The following is a 21,045-nucleotide window of genomic DNA, read 5'->3' on the forward strand; positions in this document are numbered from 1 at the left end:
CTAGCCGAGCTGAGTGGCTAGCGCAGTAAAGGCTAGTGGTTTTGAGGTGGCCTTTTGCGTCATACAAAGTGAAAGTGTAATAAAAAAAATTATTTTATTGCTCGAAAAGCTTCCTTACAATGACATTGAGTTGACGTGTAGGTCTTAGGGTAAGCTGTTGCATAATCGCTATTTCGCACTCGGAGTTCCATGCTGCGGCAGAGAGCTGGGATGCAGCCCTGCTCACGTCCGTTTGTCCCCTCTCACCGGCCGGGCACAGCCTAGTGCGCACACGGTATAGCCTCTGGTAGTCATGCAGGCTGCTCTCAGCCGGTCGGACTCTAAATGTGTGAAAATAAAATGTATATAACGTACTCAAATGTGTTAGTTTTACCAATATTGTTTGTTCATGTGAAATGTTTGTTTATGCATAATGAATTGATGAGAAGGCACATCAAAACGGGGAAATTGCCGTACTCTTTGAGTGTGTGTAAACGTATGTTTTCTCATGCCAATAAAGCCCATTGAATTGAATTGAATTGAGTGTGACTCTGTACCAAATAATAAATTGCCTCAACTGATCGTCTGACCTGTCCTAGATTATAAGCCATGAAAATATTCTGCATTCTTTCCCATTCTGCAGCAAGGGGCGATATAATGCTGTGATTCATTCCACTTTACTGACCGTTTCATTGCCTATATGTCCGATTGTCCGTCATGAGTGTGTCAAAAACACACTTAAACTCGCTTCAAGAGATTAAGCCAAAATACTGTGTCTGTGTTTTGTTGGTATTGTCAAGGGGTGCCAGCCCCTCCTATGCCCAGCTTTGTGTTTGTGTGTACCACATAGTGATGATTTCATTGACTGAGCACGGAATGTGATGTATGATGATGTATGATGATAAGAGTGCCCCTCACTTCAATGTATATTCTATCCAATGGATAATTGGATAATTCTATCCAGAATAGAGCCATACTGTGTTGATGTTTGTATGATTGTATGATGATGATTGTATGATTACTTCATCTTCTGGTTTAAGCTGGGACACCTGTGACCTTCAAGCTAAAATTTAAATTACAGGGAGACAATCTTACCACAACATGCAGCTTACTCAATCGGTTAAGACATACATTTATTGTTTCATTCTCATTCTGTTCTCATTGGATATCAGAACTGGATATCATCATGTCAAAACTATGCGTCTTCATGATCATTTTTGTGGAATCACATGGACTATAAAAAAATAATGTGTTTTGTCTTTTAGGTATTTTAATTCTGGTAATAATAGAAATATTCTAAAATATATAACATAATCTAATCTGGTGAACATATAGTACAAGTGCCTAATGAAATATATCGATTATCTAAACAAACGAGTACAAGCTCACAGCATGTGAGCTTTCCATTTTCTTTAGCTATTTAATGTAAAACAAAGTGGTTAATGAAATATATCCAGCATATGGTGTCATGTTCCTGAACCAGGTTTTAACAATTCACCTCTGAATGTTAAATGGGGATTGGAAAAAAAAACAGATTCCATGTGACCTGTCCATTTAGACTTATTTAAACAAATCAGATTCCAATCTGGATGTGGCACAGATAGATCTGATTCAGGCTAGATTTGGCTGTCAGTGTAAATGGTGCCTAAGGGAAATGTGTTCTCCACTGACCTTAGAGTATATATACTCTAAGGCACTGACCCCCCCTAGTGTCCAAGTTCACTTATTCTGTTAATAGGACCCAAGGAAGATATTTAGTTAAAAATGTTTAAAAGAAAACGTTAAATATTCTGATAGTAAGCATTGCCATAGCATCCCATCAGGAAGTAGTACCTTGGATGTACAGTATTCCAGTCCCACTGTTGTTTATCCAGTGTGAATAATAGATTATTTTAAAAATCATTGCAATTTGATCTGTGACTTTTGCAGAACCCAATGTTTTAATTCAGAGGTTGGTTTAAAATGAAAGCATTTTGATTATCTCGGTAAGCACATCAATACGAATCTGGGTTATTATTGTGGTTATCTTAGCACTTCATCATGGATTCCTTGGGTGAAATTCCCAGTTTTACACTTCACATGTGACATAGAGAAATTCTTCCTTGATCTCCACCTTTTCTTAACTGCACTTTGTCCAAACAGAATAAATGTAATTTACACACTTAACCATAATTTGATTTTAATTGGAAAATTGATCATTTTCAGTGTTATGGAATAATTTAACCATTGATTTTAGACTGTAAAGAGACGGCACTGCACAGAGCTCCACGACCACCAGTCAATCATTCAACCTCTGCCCAGGGATGGAGGCTTGAAGACGGGGTAGATGGAGAGACATACGCCTGGCAGAAAATGACTTTCGCCTACTTGTAGGTTATCAAACCATGTATTTATATCGGTAAATAATCATGTTGATGCTAAATCAACATTAACATTTCATGTACAGCTGCTATTTAAAAAAAAAAAAAAAGAATTCGGACTCGGGAGTTCTACAGCAGAAGCCTATGGTAAGTGAATGGGAAGTCAAAATGACATAAGCGATCTTTATAATCTTAATACTTGGTCACAAACCAACTATTTTACAAGAACAATATTGATGTAACTAGAGATTAGACAAATTATCTATATTTTATATACACAGAATAATAAGTAATGAGCAAAAGTCCTGATGCGGCATTTCCTGGTTTTAATGCGGTCTGTCTCTCAGCGCTCCGCTCTGGGGCAGAGCTCAGAGAGCTGGATGAAACTTGCTGGAGTGGGCGGAGCCTAGTGCGCGTTCATGTGTTTGAGGGCAAAACCTTACCAAACTGCAATACCTTCTTCGGCCACTATGTCCATTGCGCTTCAGGATTTTCTCTGGGTGTCTTCTCTATTGTATATATACTCTAAGCCTTCATGCCGGTAACTCGGCGCGAGCGCGCGCCTAAGCGTGTTGTTGCATGTTATGCACGTCACACTACTCTCTCCCAGTCTCCCTGGTCTGACGCCCATTTGAGGGAGGCCACCGAGCTGTCCAACTATAATATGTGTGCCCACCACCACCTCGCGTTCTCTGCCTGCAAGACATGCTCGCTGTTTGTCGCCCTCTCTCTCCCCCTCCCCTCACCGACGTTGCCAGAAGAGCTGCCACATATCGTATGTAAAGGATATAGGATACATCCCCGATGTCGAAATCACACTGACTCAACACAGTGCCACACTTTGCCCGTGGTGGTTGAAGGCAACCGTATAGGCTAAGTGGCTTGCAAACGTTCTATAACGAGAATAGCCTATATGGAATGCAATTAGATTAATTAGCTTCAACTTCAAGTCAAACAGTAAATCGCCCCCCGCACCTACAGTACAAATCCCTTTACCATGCGGGACAGCATTACGCCACCCAAACCACCTGTTTAAATATCGCGCAACCCACCGCCAATGACCAGAGACACACGACACGGACAACTCGCACTTAGTATTGAGCCCATTTGGTAGGCTAGGCATTGACGGTTGTCACATTTATTGTGATTGGCCGCGTGAGAGTGGGCTATGATCGATTTAGAACGTGTTACTGTTCAGTTCATATAATATCTGAATTGGATAACACGGTGGGAATATCTAGTGAGCAATTCGGGGAGATAGAGGCGAGCTTACATAAGCAGTGTATGCCAAAAGACCCCCAATACAGCTTGAGCTGCCAACTTCAGGGTGAGCACACTGCATGGCGCATAATAAAAGAGATGTGGAGATGTAATAGACAGTTCGGGTGTTTTCCCCCATGATACCATAACAACAATATATGAATGCAAAACAAAAACGAAAATAAACATGTGCAGTCTATTCAATTTCAGGCGCACAGTCAGTCTGCATGGTTGTGGCGATGCATTTAGTAGCAGAAAGGCGCAGTAACTTACCAATGTGGATGATTGAATCGGAGAGCACTGGCTCCAACTCCCGGCTCCAAAAAACGGCCAACAGCATCACAGCCGAAACAACTTTCATGTTGCCTCCGCTGTTGTCCAAGACGATTTCTCCCCAAAACCGAGTAAGCCAAAGCTCTCTCGCCTAGAGCAATAGTTTTTTCCCCTCCTTTACTTCTTATTCTTCTTTTAATCCGGAGGCTCGAAGCTTTCCTAGTCCATAGATGGAATTGTTCGGAAATATCTTTCGTGATATAGGCTTTCTTGGCTTGAAAGTGGGTTTATTCTCAGCTGGAAGAAATTAGTGATCACAGAATGGTCGGCTACCCTGTTGAAATCCCCCTTACATCAAACCATGCCGAGACAGGAGGAGATATGCTGGCTATCCGAGCCGCAGAGCGACTGCATCCAAACGCCGACGCATTAAAGCCGAGCTGAGGGTCTGGAAAACCTATCAGCTAAACGGGGAAATGATTCAGTACACAGTCAGTAAGGTGGGGGACACTTCCTCTCTTGCGTTGCGTTTCTGGTTTGCAGGCTCCCCCGTTAATGACCCAGTCGTGATTCCTGCTTTTTTTTTCAGATCCCCGACGCAATTAGAAATCCCACTAAAACACCCGGAAACCTCAGCTGACGAAAGCCACAGACAACTTACATTTCACCTCTCGGGTTTTCTCCAAGCCAACATTCAAATGACAGCGATGCCGAACAGATACGGGGAAAAAAATTACTTTTATAATATCAAACGAGGAGAAGCAGTGTCATATTATGTCATATACCAAGTACTCCCAGGCTATTCCGAAATGTTCTTATTTCCGCCTTTCCCCCCTACGGGCGCACAGAGGGAGAGAAAACCACGAATCATTTATGGGGAGAAGAGACAGCTCCTATCCGGCGGCGACGAAGCTTTTCTGCGACAGAAATAAATGTCAGTGGTAAAATTCACCAAGGATGACGGCGGCAGTTCGCTCCAGACCAGCACGCTCGGTGGAGGTATGCCGCGTCCGTGTCCGTTTGGATGAGAGGGAGGGATGGAAAGAGAGGGAGGGAGGAGACCAGAGAGAGAGAGGGGAGAGGGAGAAAGAGACTAGAGAAGCAGGCAAGCAGCAACTATACAGCAAAGAGCAGCAGCAGTTGCCAGCCGTGCGCACATCGACTGTCTGGAATGGAATTACCTTGGAAGAGAGAGAGAGAGAGAGAGAGAGATGCGAATTTGGGCGGGCATACTGATGAGGAAGAGCCTGAGAGAGAGAAAGGGGGGGGGGGGTTCACTGTACAGAATGTGTAAATCTTCCACTCTTTGAAATGCCACGGGCAGACCGTCAAGCATGTTTTACAATATTTTACAGGCAACTGTAGATCTACACAAGTTCCTACTCTCCTTCAAATTTAGAACAAGCTGTCTCAAATTCTGCGTAGCCTTTGGCTTTTACTGCAACTTGAAAGGGAAGTAGAGCACTGCTGTTGCATCGTTTGGGGAGGATCCTGCATTAATATCACCCCTTTCTTCTGCAGGCCACTTTGATTGGTTGTGCAGCTATTTGTTTCAGTTTGTTCCCTGATGGTGATTGTTAATACATGCTTTTGTAAGGACAATATAACCCCCATATCATATTCATTCTATGCTCTTTCCTTCCCACATAGATCAATCTATCTCTCATTCATCCGTCTCACTATTTATCTATCATTTCCACGCATGCTTCAAGTCCCCATGGGGTTTGTCTTAATCTGCCAGAGACCTTGGATTAGGGATTAGGAGGGTTTGGTGCTTCACCATCATGGGAGTGTGTTTGTAGGCATTCAAGGAATAGGAGGATTAAATTGACAATGATACTGAAGGGAACAAGTGAAAGCCCCCTTACTGTATCTCTCTTTTTATCAAAATTATCCATTGTTTATATCACTGATGATTTATTGAATCAGGCACCACAAAATAAAGTTTTTGAGGGGCGATAGCCGATAGCCCCTCCTAAATCCAGTTTTTGGATGTGGGTGTGATTTTTCTAATTATCACGGGGCACGAAGGCACTGAGAAGATGGTAAACATTTTAAATGAAACAATTTGCATATTGGCAGTTGGCGCGCGTGCACAGTCTGCACACACACACACACACACACACACACAAATAACTTTATACAATAAAATATGAATCTTCAAAAATACATGAATGATAATGTTCAAACAATATAACATGCATTATTGGCAAATGAATAAATTATAAATAAAAATCTATGTACAGTATCTACAGAAAGTATAGCTTTTGTGGCTGCTTGGTCCTTTTGTTTTACTACTGTTGTTTTGAAAGTTTTGCACATGTAATGTTTCTTATCAATTTCAGGTTATAAAATAAACTTTCAAGCCTCTTCCTAGGCTCTTGAATGAAAATGAATAAACATTCACACAATTATATATAGATATACATGCACAAAGATATTCCACATCGTCTGTAAGCAAAACTCAGTTGTTGATCCAAGAAACAGAATATGTACAAATTAATTCAGCTGAAAGGTGATTTGGGAATATACAGAGTACAGACTCATCCATTAAAACCATCAATACAGTTGTAAATATTTAACGCTGTGATTAACCTGTGACCTCCGGTTAAGGGTGTCTGAGTTTGGTCTTTATTTTCATCAAAGAATCCGTTACGGGATGGATTTATTTGCTCCGGGTGAATTTTTTACTTTAGAGTCTTTAGTAGAGGAGAATATCTGTGCTGCTGCAAAGAGATGGCAGAAATGGAAACTTGTGTGGTATTTTATTTAGTGCCTAGCATTCCTGCACAGGGGAGATCAAGCTCTTAATATGTAATGTAATAATAATAATAATAAACATTTCAGCTCATGTTACACATATATTCGATAAACCCCTTGCGATGAACCATTTCTATTTCAAGAGGGTTCTTAACACAAATACTAAAATACAATACATAAAATACAATCAAAACATCATGCCAATATAGATACAATCTAACCTGACTCTGCCAGCTGGTGGCAGCAGTGAGTTCCTCCTGCTCCCATCTGGTCTCTCTCGGGCAGAGACGATGCGCTCCGATCAAATGCTGATCGGAGGCCATGGGGATGTGGGGGGGGAAATATATGTGAATAATTGTTTTGAAATTACTTATGTTTTTTTTTTTAAAAGCTGATCGGAGCAATATGCGGCCGTATGCGGCCGCTAGAGGCGGGATCAATGCGAGACTGGTGAGGTATTGTAGCTGTGCCACAGCGCAAATGTAAACACAACCTAACAGGACTACAACTCGAAATTATTATGGAGATATCAGATTGTTGTCCTGCTTCCGGGTTCATCGTTTCTGCCTGAGAGAAACCAGATCAAGGTAGGAGGCATAGGCGGCGGGTGCATAAGGCTAGGGAAGGCTTAGCCTTCCCAAAAAATATGCTGGGTATTTTTTTAAATATATATAATATATGTGCGCAGCATTATAGAAGGCTATTGTGTTTGTGTGTGTGTTGTCGCTGCCCCCTGGTGATCGCTGATCGGATATAGGCTATACACTATACAGCAACTGGCCTAATCAGCATATGATTGACTACTATTGGTATGTCTGTAAACCTCGTCCTTCCAGTCGCTTTGTAGGCAGCAAAGAGTAGCGCGCGCTGGTTTGTTTTGGGAAAGAGCAAAACGCAAAATGTATTTTTCAAGGCAAAGATAAAGTAGCCTAATTCAGAAGAAGAAGCTGTGAGTCGGCTGTCAGAACTCAGTGCCCGCACGGTTCACAGTTCACACCACTGCAGCAACACTGACACGTTCAGCGGAGTGACTGCTGTCTCTGTGCCGTCTGTGAAGAGCCATGAGCCGCGACTCCCGGAGGGGCAGCAACACCGCCGGGTAATCTACACTGACTGACTCGAGACTTGAGAAAAAGACGTCCAAAAGTCGTTGTCTGTGTATAGGCTAATTCATTGGTAAAAGTATGCTAAATAACAAATTTTTAGACCATCTGGGAAATAAATAAATAAATAAATCCGCGGCGGCGGCCTCGCTCCGCTCGGCCGCGAGAGTCCCCCCCCCAACGCAATTCTATAGCCTACCCAAAGGTAAAACGCACCCGCCGCCTATGGTAGGAGGGAACTTGTGAACTCAATACTGCCGCAATCTGGCGGAGTCAGGTTAACATAGTGAAATAGTCTGTGTTAATTTAACCATTATTTTGTAACTCCATTTGTACACTCACAATGTAGCCTACAAATGGGTCCATTTGGTTACATCTTTAAAGTCTCAGAGTTAAATGCATTTTCCTGTGTGTGCCACTCCCACACACACTCTGAATCCCCCTGTACTTGGCAGTGCATGTGCACGTTTCCCACATTAAAGTATTCACTTTTTGTTTTTGTATGCTGTAGAACATTTTCACTCTGTGAGTATAAACACTCCTCAGTTTCATTGTCACAAAGGCATTTAGACTTCCTCCCCTGTTATCAGTCTCGATAATTGCAGACAGGCAAAATTACATCTTAAAAAAGCAGGACCACGGACACAGAATTAAATGACATTACTAGGCTTTCTTTCTGTCTATTTTTGTTTCTCTCTTTGTTTTGGTGTCAATTCTGTTCTTAGTCATTGTGGCTTTTATAGCACATCTTTCTTCAGCTCTGTGTATTTCGCTATACCACCCACGCGCACGCACGAACACACCACACTGAAAGAAAGAGAGGGTCATAGGTCCAGTTGCGTTTGTCATGCTGTGTTAACTAGACTTCCTGTGTTTTTAATGTGACTTCTTGCTTCATTAAAAAAAACTAATTGGAGGAGATGTGTGATAAAGTAAAGCGGTGCCTGCTGCTACATAGTAACGAGAGAGAAAAGATAAGGGTGTGTAGAGTCACTGATGAAGATGGGGCATGATGAGCGATAAGAACATAAGAGGCCACAATAATTAAGCACTGGCTTGACAGCAGAGGTCATATGGTCATCCAAAACACACACGCCCACACATACGTACACACTCCCCCGGTCTACGTGTCGACAATGGGGAAACAAAGGTGTACAAATGTAACCAGATTTGATAGATGCTAGTTTCTATAATGCAGATATAATATGTTGGTTACTTTTTCAGATATTTCTTGTTTTATTTAGATGTCAAGTATGTACAGTATGTTGTTTAGACAAATTCTAGGTTTGATGATTACCTGTTGTTAGTTTCTTTGAGACACTACATTGTTTTGTTTTTTACACTCTACCGAGCATGTGACTATCTACCTTGGTGTTTGTTGACTAGGCTTCATCTTTACTCTCATCTCACACATCTTAAGTCGTAAGTCACGTAAGTCGTTCTGGATTGCGCTCCACAGATGCTGATTGTCCTTTACCGTCCTTTGCTGTTTGCAAAGTGACCTTGGATGGATGTGGGGGTAGCATGAGCATAGATCTAATCTGGTTGCTATATAGAGGGTACAAATGCCTGTGATGAGTTTACAAAGGCCCGAGATACACATGTTCACAGCGAGACAGCCACCACACACAAAGTCACATACACACATACAGTACACACACGCAGAGTGAGAGATAAAGGTAATTCAGGTGTGTGCTGTGGGCCTCGTTAGTATGCATGCTTGCTGCTGTCACTAGCTCTCAAGGACATCATCTGTGTGTGTGTGTGTGTGTGTGTGTGTGTGTGTGTGTGTGTGTGTGTGTGTCCACGCATTGAGCACATGTCTCCTATACATTTGCCATGCCTGCATGCAGTTGTGTGTGTGTGTGTGTGTGTGTGTGTGTGTGTGTGTGTGTGTGTGTGTGTGTGTGTGTGTGTGTGTGTTAGTTTGTGTTTCATTCAGTCAGAGCAGACAGTCATTAGTAAGCCTGAGTTCCATCAGACACCTCCCAATGGCATTCAACAGCATAGATTAGAAGAACCCTGACACACATAGAGTAAAGAAAATAGATCCCTGTGAGTGTGCGTGCATTCGTGCGTGCGCGTGCGTGCAGTGGGGTCACTACATTACAAAAATCTGGAGGGCCTGTTGCTCACATTAAATGACCTTGAGCTTCCTCAGGGAGAACAGTCATTGATCCAGTCCAGGAACTTGTGGTTGGTGTCCAGTGTCCACCATCTCCAACTCCTCCCCTCGGACGGAGTCTTCAAACAATGCCGGTACAGTCCAGCACCAGCTCCTTGGTCTTTCCAACGTTGAGCTGGAGGTGATTGTTATCACACTAGCTGTGATGATCGGGGATCATTATATCATTATAGTGTATATTTGGGAGGATATATATGAATATTTATCAGAAGTTCTTATATTGTTCTCAACTACACAGTACTAGGGTGGGGGGAGTGGTGCCTGTGTGTGTTTCCCTAATCATCCGCAGGTGGACTGATTCATAATTGACACCTATGAGGCTGGCCCGTCTGTCAGGGAGTGATCGGCCCTGACTGGCTGTCGGTCTAGAGTGGGAGTGCTCCTGATCATGGCTCTCCCTACTCACCTACACTATATGAGTCAGTCTGTTCCAAGAAGACAACGGAGAGACAGGCCGGAACCCTCTCTCTCCCAGCCGCCACACAGTTGTGGACTTTTGATTATAGTTATTCCTTAATTTATTCCCTTCGGAAAGGAATTCGTTTTGCTTTAGTTGTAGTATTATTTGTGTCTGTTTTGTTAGGTTTTCTTTTGAGTTTAATCTGTATTCTGTAAAACATTCGTCTTTTCCCTATTTATTCATCCATATATAAAATAAATGTTCGCATTTTGAAGCTGGTGTCCTGTCGGTCCATTCAATGTTACACTTAATTACCCCTAGACTAATTGTGTCGTAACATATTGGGGGCTCGTCCGAACAAAAACAGTGTTAAGTCAGTTCGATTGTTTTTTGTTGTTTTTTTTGTAACTGGTGGTGCGGGGGAGAGTTCATTAAGTAAATCGCGTTGCTTGCATCACTTGAGTAAGAGCTTGGTGGCGGTATAGTATGGACTCTGACTTTCAGAGTGCTGCGGTCGTGGATGTCTTGACTTTTGAACAACTTGAACGGTGTACATACTGGGAGTTGTGGGCAGTGGCTAAACAGTACAACGTTCCTTTGCCTGAAGGTACCAGGAAAAAAGAAGCAATTTTCTTGGCTGTGTCGCAGCAGCTGTTATCACACGGCATTATCACTATGGCATCAGGAGTAGGTCAAGTCGGTGTGACCGACGCCTTAGCTGTGGCGGACGAAGGGGAGCCTGGTCCGTCCTCAGCGGCGGGCCTCGGGGGTTCTGGGGAGGCACGGCCCCAGAGCTCGCACCTCGACTCGCAAGTAGAGGGGGGGAGTCCTCAGGACGTAAGGGGGGCCATACGCCTTCGCGAAATGGAACTTCAAATCAGATTGGCCGAGCTGCGTACCGAGGAATGCAAATTGGCCCAAACGGAACGGGAGATCGAGAGAATTCGCTTAGGCCGGGCCTACCCTGACCTGTCGTCGTCGGCATCGGCGGCGGCTGCCCCCCCACAACTTGGTGACATGGTACCAAGAGGTTCGTCTGGTGGTTCCAGAGGAGAGTCGGCATTCGACGTAAGCAAGCAGATCGCTCTGGTGCCTAGTTTCAAAGAAGGTGAGATTGATGCGTTTTTCTGTGCTTTTGAGCGGATGGCTATAACGGTTAAGTGGCCAAAAGAAATGTGGGCCCTGTTGGTCCAAAGTAAATTGGTTGGAAAAGCCCAAGACATCTGCGCCAACCTCTCTGGGCAAGAGAGCTTGGATTATGATATTGTTAAAGCAGCTATACTTAGCGGATTTGAACTCATTCCTGAAGCATACAGGCAAAATTTTAGATCCGCTGATAAAGCTCTTACTCAATCATATGTAGAATGTGCACGTGAGAAAGCGACACTCTTCAAAAAATGGTGCAAAGCAAGCAATGTGACTACTTTCGAGCAGTTGGGTGAAATGATTTTACTGGAGGAATTCAAGTGTTGCCTACCAGAGAGCATTGTCATTTATCTAAACGAACGTAAAGTGACCTCGATTGCAGAGGCTTCCGTTTGCGCAGATGAGTTTGAGTTGGCACACCGTTCAGTTGTCTCTCCGGGCCGTGATTTTGGCCCTGGTGCGGGGAGAGCGGCTAAGGCTAAACAGTGTGACAAGCAAGTGTCGGCAAAAAGTGTTTCGCATTCTGGTAATGACAAGGGATCTGGCGGGGCACGGGAATGTTATTATTGCCATGAAAAAGGGCATATGATTGCTTCTTGCCCTGCGCTCGTACGTAAAAATAATCAGAGCTCTGGGGAGCTTGCTTAAAGCTCATTTTGATTTGGCGGTGTAGCTACTCCTTTTGTTTTGACATGGCTCGTTTGCTAGCGACGTGCCTTGTGCGGCTACATGGGAGGCTACACTGATGTGCATTTGCTTATTTATTTATTTTTTCCCGTTAGTAATGTTTTGTAAGTTCTTGTGAAATTGCAGGATCTATATATATTTTTTCGTTTCGATAGGCCTATAACTTTTTTTTGTTACCTCCTGTCAACTGTGCCGTTGGAGGGGCGACGCACTTGACAGGGGAGAGATTGCATTTGTTTGTTTGTTTTTCCCCTTTTTCAGTGGTTGTGTTCAACCAACTCGTTAAAGCATCCTTTGTTTTGCGCTCCGAAAGGATTGGGCTATAAAGTAGTGTTTCAGAGTATCTGTAGTTTATTCATTGTGTGGAATGCTGGCCTGTTAGTATTTTGAAACTGTATAGTTCTAACGTGAGACAGGTTAGGCCTATTTATTTGATAACCTTACGGACCGATATGAACAAGTTTCGTTCGTTGTAAAATTAATTCTAACGTGAGACAGGTTATTTATTTGATAACCTTACGTACCGATCTGAAAACATTTTATTGGTGGTGAAATTAATTCTAAAATGAGAAGGGTTATGTGTTAGCCTGACGTACTAAAGTGGGTTGGTTTTATATGTCGACTTTGTCCTTAAGTTGGCCAAGCATACGTGTCCACACATGAATGAATGAGGTAAAATGGGTTCTATATTGTCTCCATTTAATGGATTTTAACGTGCTTAGTTTTTTTTTCTAAATGTGTTTTGTTGCATTTTTCAAGCGCTATGTAAGCTACAGTTATTGGTCATCTCGTATTCTTCTTAGGTGTAATGTTGCAAGATTCCTCTGCAGGTTTCTTTTAAATTATATTTGCAGCTGGGGTTGCGTGCCATAACTATAGGTAGCCTATTCGGAAAAAATGTTTGCTCAAAAATGTGTTTTGTAGGATAAAATTAATCATATGGTCATAAATGAGAAGGAAGTTCTGGCTAGTCCTTATATTTCTGACGTACTAAGCGGGCCGCTGATGTTTGTTCTACTTTTGCCACTCTGTTTTGTTTTTCACTTGCCTTAGGGCTGTGTGTGTGTTTTGTTTTTTTTGAAAATTCTGAGCATGTTAAATGAGATGGTGTTAGGAAAGTTCTGAATGTCCCATAACCTTCCTCTGGGTTGGGGGGTGTGATGATCGGGGATCATTATATCATTATAGTGTATATTTGGGAGGATATATATGAATATTTATCAGAAGTTCTTATATTGTTCTCAACTACACAGTACTAGGGTGGGGGGAGTGGTGCCTGTGTGTGTTTCCCTAATCATCCGCAGGTGGACTGATTCATAATTGACACCTATGAGGCTGGCCCGTCTGTCAGGGAGTGATCGGCCCTGACTGGCTGTCGGTCTAGAGTGGGAGTGCTCCTGATCATGGCTCTCCCTACTCACCTACACTATATGAGTCAGTCTGTTCCAAGAAGACAACGGAGAGACAGGCCGGAACCCTCTCTCTCCCAGCCGCCACACAGTTGTGGACTTTTGATTATAGTTATTCCTTAATTTATTCCCTTCGGAAAGGAATTCGTTTTGCTTTAGTTGTAGTATTATTTGTGTCTGTTTTGTTAGGTTTTCTTTTGAGTTTAATCTGTATTCTGTAAAACATTCGTCTTTTCCCTATTTATTCATCCATATATAAAATAAATGTTCGCATTTTGAAGCTGGTGTCCTGTCGGTCCATTCAATGTTACACTTAATTACCCCTAGACTAATTGTGTCGTAACACTAGCCAAGGTTGTCATCAGTGATGAAGCTGACAATGGAGGCAAGTAGGCAACAGAGATATTCTGTAGGTGGCATGTACAGCAAGTTGAAGAATTGGAGGGTGGAGGCGTGGAGGGTGAACAGAAAATGTGACAGCACAGTTCCTTGGGGAGTACCGGTGTTGCTCACCAGTACAGTAAAATTCAATTCAAGGACCACATCACCAAATGAGGACGTTTAACAGATTTTATTAACGAAAAGAAGAATGCATGAATCGATGAAGGAAACGAATAATGAACAAAACGAAGATGACCCACGACGGGTCATCTGGCCATCCAGCTGGACTAAATGGGAAAAGTGCATAAAACATGTTGAAGTTCCACCATGACAGACGAGCGGCATGTGAACCATGGCTAAATCGTCTCGTATACGTAATAATATGTCAACTTTCCGAGGGCGAGTGTTCCAGATGTCCATTTTTCTTGGCTGTCAATATTTCTATCATCCAACAAATCACTCTGAAAGTGAACCAAAGGATCGTACGCTATTATAACTCTATGGGGAAGACCATTTTGTTTACCCCGTTGACGTTTGTGGGTGTTCCTGTCTACCTTCGTGTCAATGTTTACAGGTGGAGGTGACCCGATTGGAGGTGGCTTAATAGGAGGTGGAGGTAGCTGCGTTGGAGGTATGGTCCTGCTCCTGAACTTCAGCTATGAGCTCCATTTAGTCATATTTTAAAATCTACAGTTGATTTTGTCGACTAAATGGGGCATTTATATAGCGCTTTACATACTGTAGATTGTCCATTACATTCACCCATTCACACACACACATTCATACACCGATGGCGGCGGGAACCATGCAAGGCACCTGCTCATCGGGAGCAATTAGGGGTTCAGAGTCTTGCTCAAGGACACTTCGACACTAACTCTGGGGGAGCCCGGGTTCGAACTGGGAACCTTACGGTTACGGCTACTCTACCCCTGAGCCAACGCCGACTAAAATTTATTTTGGCAGGTCTTGATGGTGTCGTAATGCCTGATTTTACACTTGGTTGCATGCCGAAAATAAACAATGCAGGCTGAAAATAACAACGCGTCGTTGTGAGCTTGTATCTGCCATTTTCAGACTAGCGCAACACCCGAGTGCAACCAAACATAAAATCACTTCTCTTTTAGTTCTACTGGATCTCTTCTCCTCTAGTCCCTTCCTATTTTCTATAACATTTTACTTTAGTTTTTATCTGTTGATGAAATTGTCAATATATGTAGTTTAGTCATCATAGCTAGCTTATAAAAACTATAGTTTTTTTTATTTAGTTTTCGTCTGTGAAAAAGGGTATTAGATGATTTTTTTTGTCAAATAGTTGCTGCAGGACCAGCATTATGTGCAACGTCAGAACAGCTTGTCTGTTGTCACTGAAAATGCTGGTGTGTACTGTCCTTTCTTGGGCACCGGGGCAATGCAGGAGGACATCCAAAGTTGAGCAATATCTTGTGGTGAATAACTGTTTGGAATGTGTGTAACACAATACATCCCGTTAAACTAGGCGGGATCGTGAGGCCAGTGCCAGTCAAATGCGAAATACCAAAGGAGAAGAAGAGCTCCCTGACTAACCACGTGGTGTAGCCCCCATACAGTTGTTGTTGTTATTAGGCATGGAGAGGCAGCACCTGCCGGCGGTAGCATCAGCTTAGTTTAGCTTGTTTTCAGGTTTTATAAGATCCTAAAGAGCCCAGATTGTCTCATTTGAGCAGAAAAGGGCAAATAAGCGCAGGCGTGCACGTCGGATCCATATGTAGGCTGTCTAACATGAGAGTAAAAGAAAAAAAGTTTTTATTTATTGTTTTTAATTGCTGGATTAAATGAAATTAAAGAAAGACGAGTTCCCACCTCGTCTTGGCACAGGCGGGTAATCTTTTCCCCTGTAAACCAAATCTCTTGGACCTGCTATTTTTGCTGAATGTTCGGCACAGAATAGGGACACTTCATTGTTACCATCGCTAGTGGTGTAGTACATCATGCCAGAAACACCACACATTACTTCTGCTTTTCCAATAATTGGCTGCCCCTTTTTTTCATTTGTGCAGCATATTTGTGTTTAACAAGCAAAATTTAGAAGGTTTCTACACAGCCCCCCCTATTCTTAGCTTTTGCTTGCTAATGGTAGCTTAATGTGACAGAGAGGGATGAGTCTGGGGCATCACAGGCCCAAATCTAGACCCAAGCACCTCCATACAACATTATACTATCTCCCTAAGAGAGCTCTCCCAGAGTCCCAGCCACCGTAAATCTAACCACAACATTAAGCCCCCCCCCCCCCCCCCCCCCGCACACGCACACACACACACACACACACACACACACACACACACACACACACTCACACACACACACACACACACACACACCTGACTCAAGAGAATAATTTATACACTTAACATACTCTATCTTGTAGTAGGGAAAAGCAGAGGAGGGGAGAGTAGAGGAGAGGAGACAATAGGGCAGCATAGAGGGAAGCATACTGTAGCAGGGAAAGGGGGGAACAGAGCCAAATGAAGGGATGCAAAGACAGGAAAAGGATTGATGTTAAAGGGAAATACTACCCATTTTCAACATTAAACGTCATTTGTGTACTTTAGGGCTGATGTGTGCAGGACATTAGAAAAACGAGAGCGGCAGAATGGATCTTTTGGGGTCACGTGATCATTGACGGACGGAAGCTGTAGGCTACTCTTTGGCCTGCCCTCTTCAGCCTGCAGTCTACAATGGAGAATTTATCCTGATCTCAAACATGACAGCCTTTTCAGCCAGTTGTTATGGCTGCTATGTACTATATAAGTAGTACTTATATAAGTACTCAGGCCTGGACTGGCCACTTGACGTATACCAGACATAATTTCCGGTGGGCCAACCAATGAATGGGCCCCATCAAGGGTTATTTTTTTACTTGCCCAGTTTTAGAATTATTATGGTAATCATAATATCATATTATATGATATTATCCCAATCCCAAATCCGTACATATTACACTACTACACTACTTTCACCGCGATGGAGGCATGGCTTTCATCCCATTATCTCAGTTGGGGCAAATGATGCGCTCGCCATAACATTATTTACATCTATGCCTTTTGGGTTGCAACTCGGACGGTCTGCTCAATCAAACTTTGCAACGTTCGCTATGGCTACTCACTCGTTTTAGCTCGCTCGGTGTTGGGTCTCGTTGCTCAAGTTTGCTTGAAACAGCGTCCCTCCGTCGCGGTCGAAAACTATAGGGTGGTTAAAGGGGAGGATTTCAGTGAAAAATGTGGGAATTCGGATTCGGGGGTTTTCTGTACTGATGCCAATCCGTGTTATTCACCGGGATTGGGTGAGACTGCGTTGATATTGTTGCCATTTTAGGTGATACAGAATTCTGATCTGGCCCATGGACTAATACTCATTCTTTTTGAATGAGAGTAGGTCTTCAGCGGGGCAGACGATTGCAAAGGAAACTGATATCGGGTTTGACCTGTATATTGTGCAGAATAGAGACAATTTCTCTACATTTAATTAGTAATGTATTCTCCTCACTCAATCAAATGTTTGGACTTAGCAGAAGCCTTCTGAAGTGAGCCATGAAATTAAATCCCTTTTTTCCCTTTTCCCCTGAGAGAGAGAGAGAGAGAGAGAGAGAGAGAGAGAGAGAGAGAGAGAGAGAGAGAGAGAAATGAAGAAGGGGAGATTGGGGTGTCAAGGCAGAACAGAGAAGATGGGCAGGCAGAGATTGAAAGAACGTGAGAAAGATTGAGATCCTAGCCTGGGGCCTGGATATTGAACTTGATTCGGGGTGCTGAGAGTAATTTCTCAAGGGTAATTATACAAGAATACACCTGAGACGCTCTCTTTCTCTCTAATTGTATTGCCAAGGGCATTAGAACATTTTCTTAAGGTGGAAATGTTATTTCCAAACCAATAACCGAGCACAATCAGCAGAATAATTGTATCCCCCCAGACCAAAAGCCAGAATACTTATATTTAAAAGAATATAATTGGTGACACAAGTGCACAAAATGATTATATTTTTGAGGGGCGCCCTCCTATATTCAGCTATTAGTGTAGATTAAATCTACAAATGACATCATACTGTATGCGTCTTAATGTCTATTTTTCCTATATACAGGTTTAAAGTTTGTTTTAAAAAATGCCATTGGCAATGAAGGGGAATTTACGTCATATTGTCCCTCCTTACGTCATAATGGTCTCTTTATTGTTAATGGCATTTAATGTTTGTGTTTGCACCGTTTGTTTTACATCACCATGACATCATCTAATCAACATGAGTTAGACTTTAATATATTAGCGCCCCTCACTTCAAACTGGTGTGATTTTTGACCTACACAAACATTAAATTCCCATTGACAATGAATGGACAATTTTACATATAGTGTTTGAGCAAATAGGCATAGTGATGTACATATAAGAGTGCCCCTCACTTCACACAGATTTTGTTAAGTTGATTCTTTGCGTCAGATTTATCATAGAAATAGACTGCTCTTGCACTACATGACCACATCAACCTGAATACTACTCAATATTTATACTTTTTCAACATATTTTGATTATCATCCTAATGAATCAGTAGTCTTTTTGCCGATACCTCTGGTCTGTGCAGTGATGTAAATAGGTTTTAAATGTAATGGGTCCCGGGATCCAGGGGTAGTCTTTTAGATGGGTCTCAGGGACATTTTATGAGTCCCACTTCAACGACGTTAGGAGTCATACTGTTGAAACATTGGATACGTCAGAAACTCTATGTATTACTATTAACTTTAAGATACATAATTAAATAAGTTCTATTGCCTTTTGCGTATCTCTCCCATAACAGTATGGTGACTTCACATTATATGGGACATCTACACTACAGTCTACATTGGAATAATGATTTCATATCTGCAAAATTAGTCAATGTCTAAAGTGACATTGCCATGTCTTGCCACTAAACAATGTTTTGGATTCCGTTCAGCAGCATATATTATATTTGAGTGATAGTGGAATGTAAAGTAGGTAACTTGTGCTATTGGATCATAATCAGTATTATAAAAAAAACAAAACAAGCACACAATTCCTGACTGGTTGATTTGACATTATTCCAAAAAGCTGTGTAGATGCAATCACTAGTTGCCTATAGCATCCACACTAAATATTTGCAATTGGTTGCCTATAGCAATCACTAATAAAAATGAATAGGTAATGCTCATTGAGTGAAGCCGAACCAAGCTCAATTTCAGTTACTAACCCTCCCAGATCCTTATACCTACCCTTTACAACACCAAACCCTTGGGCCTGCTTGGGGATAGAGCCTTGCATCACAGCAGAGTTAGCCAGCACTTTTGAGCCAGCGAAGGTGTAATATAGGCCTACAGATCCCAGAGCTTCCTGGTGTTGCGTGAAAGGGGGTCAAATTGGGTCAGTTCTCAGCTCAGAGGTATGTGATAGTAGAATAGCCCTTTGGTTAAAGTGTGCAGTGCAGATATCCGGTCTCTCTGTATGCCATCGCCATAGCCATAAGTCTATTATTAGGATCCAGCAGCTAACAGCATGGGACATATCCAATATGGATTGTGTTGAAAGTGAGAAGTGTTCAATTGATGGTGTTGAGAAGCTGTCCTTTATTTTCCTTCACTCCCTCTCTCGTTCTGTCATTTTATCTGACTCCAGCAGCCCCACAGCATGGGAACCATCTACGACTAAGCATATACTGTAGTATGGAAAAAAGATCATGATTCTACAGACACATAAAATGTGATAAGGTATCTTTTGCATCAATGTCAGGCAGAAACCTTGAATCTTCATATGAGACTATCCAGGCTGAAATACAGCAGTCTATGGCTATAACGGCCAATTACAAAAAGACATCAAAGAACTTAGGTTATTTTTTATCACCAATTTAACTTCGAACGACATGTTAAAAAGGTCGTCCAAACACGTTTCTTTCAACTGAGAAACATCTCAAAAAATCTCGAAAGACTTATCCATGCTTTTATTTCGTCCCGTTTGGATTATTGTAATTCATTGTTCACCACCCTAAGTCACGCCTCAATACACCGTCTCCAGCTTGTGCAGAATGCCGCTGCTAGACTATTAACGAATACACACAGAAGGTCACATATTACACCTGTGCTCGCTGCCTACACTGTCTACCAATAGACTCCAGAATAGTTTTTAAAATTGTATTATTTACTTATAAATCCCTCTTTTGGCTGGGTCCATTATATTTAACGGAGTTACTCCACCCTAAGGTATATACAAGACAACTTACTGTACTTCTCTATCTATCCCTGCTACCAAGCTGAGAACAAAAGGTGATCGAGCCTTCTCATCTATAGCACCTACAGAGAGTCAGTCGATACTTTTAAAAAGCTGCTAAAAACGCATTTGTATCGTCAATATTTTGGTTTGCTATAGTGATTACCTCTATTTTCTGTTGAGTCTTGTTCTGCTTGTATATATTTCCATGTATTGTTTTCTGTTGCTTTGTTTGTTATTGTTATTGCTGTTGACTGTGTGTTCTTGTTTTATTTTATTATTTTACTTTGTACAGAACCTTTATAAACTTACCTGCAACCAAAATAGTAACTTTATAAATCTATCTTAAAAGACGAAAATAAAACCGTATGAGTTTTCCTGATGTCATAAACTGTCAGAATCAGCTTTTGTTGCGTTCGTTTATGTGCTAAAAGAGTGACTTTGAGAGCTGTTTCCCCGTTACAATGGAAGCCAATGAGTCCCTATTTCTATTTCTTACATTGCTAATAAACAACACAACGGAGCGAAATAATTCATGGAATGGATTAGTTTGCCCATAATAAGGTAAGAAAACAACCCAAACCTCTCAAACCCAATAAGTGGTCTTACCCTTTATCATATCATACCATACCATACCATACCATACCATACCATACCATACCATACCATACCATACCATATCATACCATACCATACCATACCATACCATATCATACCATACCATACCATATCATACCATACCATACCATACCATACCATACCATACCATACCATACCATACCATACCATACCATACCATATCATACCATACCATACCATACCATACCATACCATACCATACCATACCATACCATACCATATCATA

At 42.1% G+C, this 21,045-nt stretch overlaps 1 protein-coding gene across 2 annotated transcripts in view; it reads right to left on the reverse strand.

The window, feature by feature from the left end:
- The window catches only part of grid2 (glutamate receptor, ionotropic, delta 2), a 603,942-nt gene extending 599,958 nt beyond the window's left edge, over window positions 1-3,984 (reverse strand). For both annotated transcript variants that reach the window (XM_080765357.1, XM_080765356.1), the window contains exon 1: window positions 3,873-3,984. In XM_080765357.1, coding sequence (XP_080621483.1) covers window positions 3,873-3,960 — 88 coding nt within the window. In that variant the 5' untranslated portion in view covers window positions 3,961-3,984. The remainder of the gene's footprint in view (window positions 1-3,872) is intronic.
- Window positions 3,985-21,045: the final 17,061 nt, after the last annotated feature.

Source organism: Protomyctophum bolini (genome assembly GCF_963924005.1).
Source record: "Protomyctophum bolini genome assembly, chromosome: 6".
Taxonomy (NCBI): Eukaryota; Metazoa; Chordata; class Actinopteri; order Myctophiformes; family Myctophidae; genus Protomyctophum; species Protomyctophum bolini.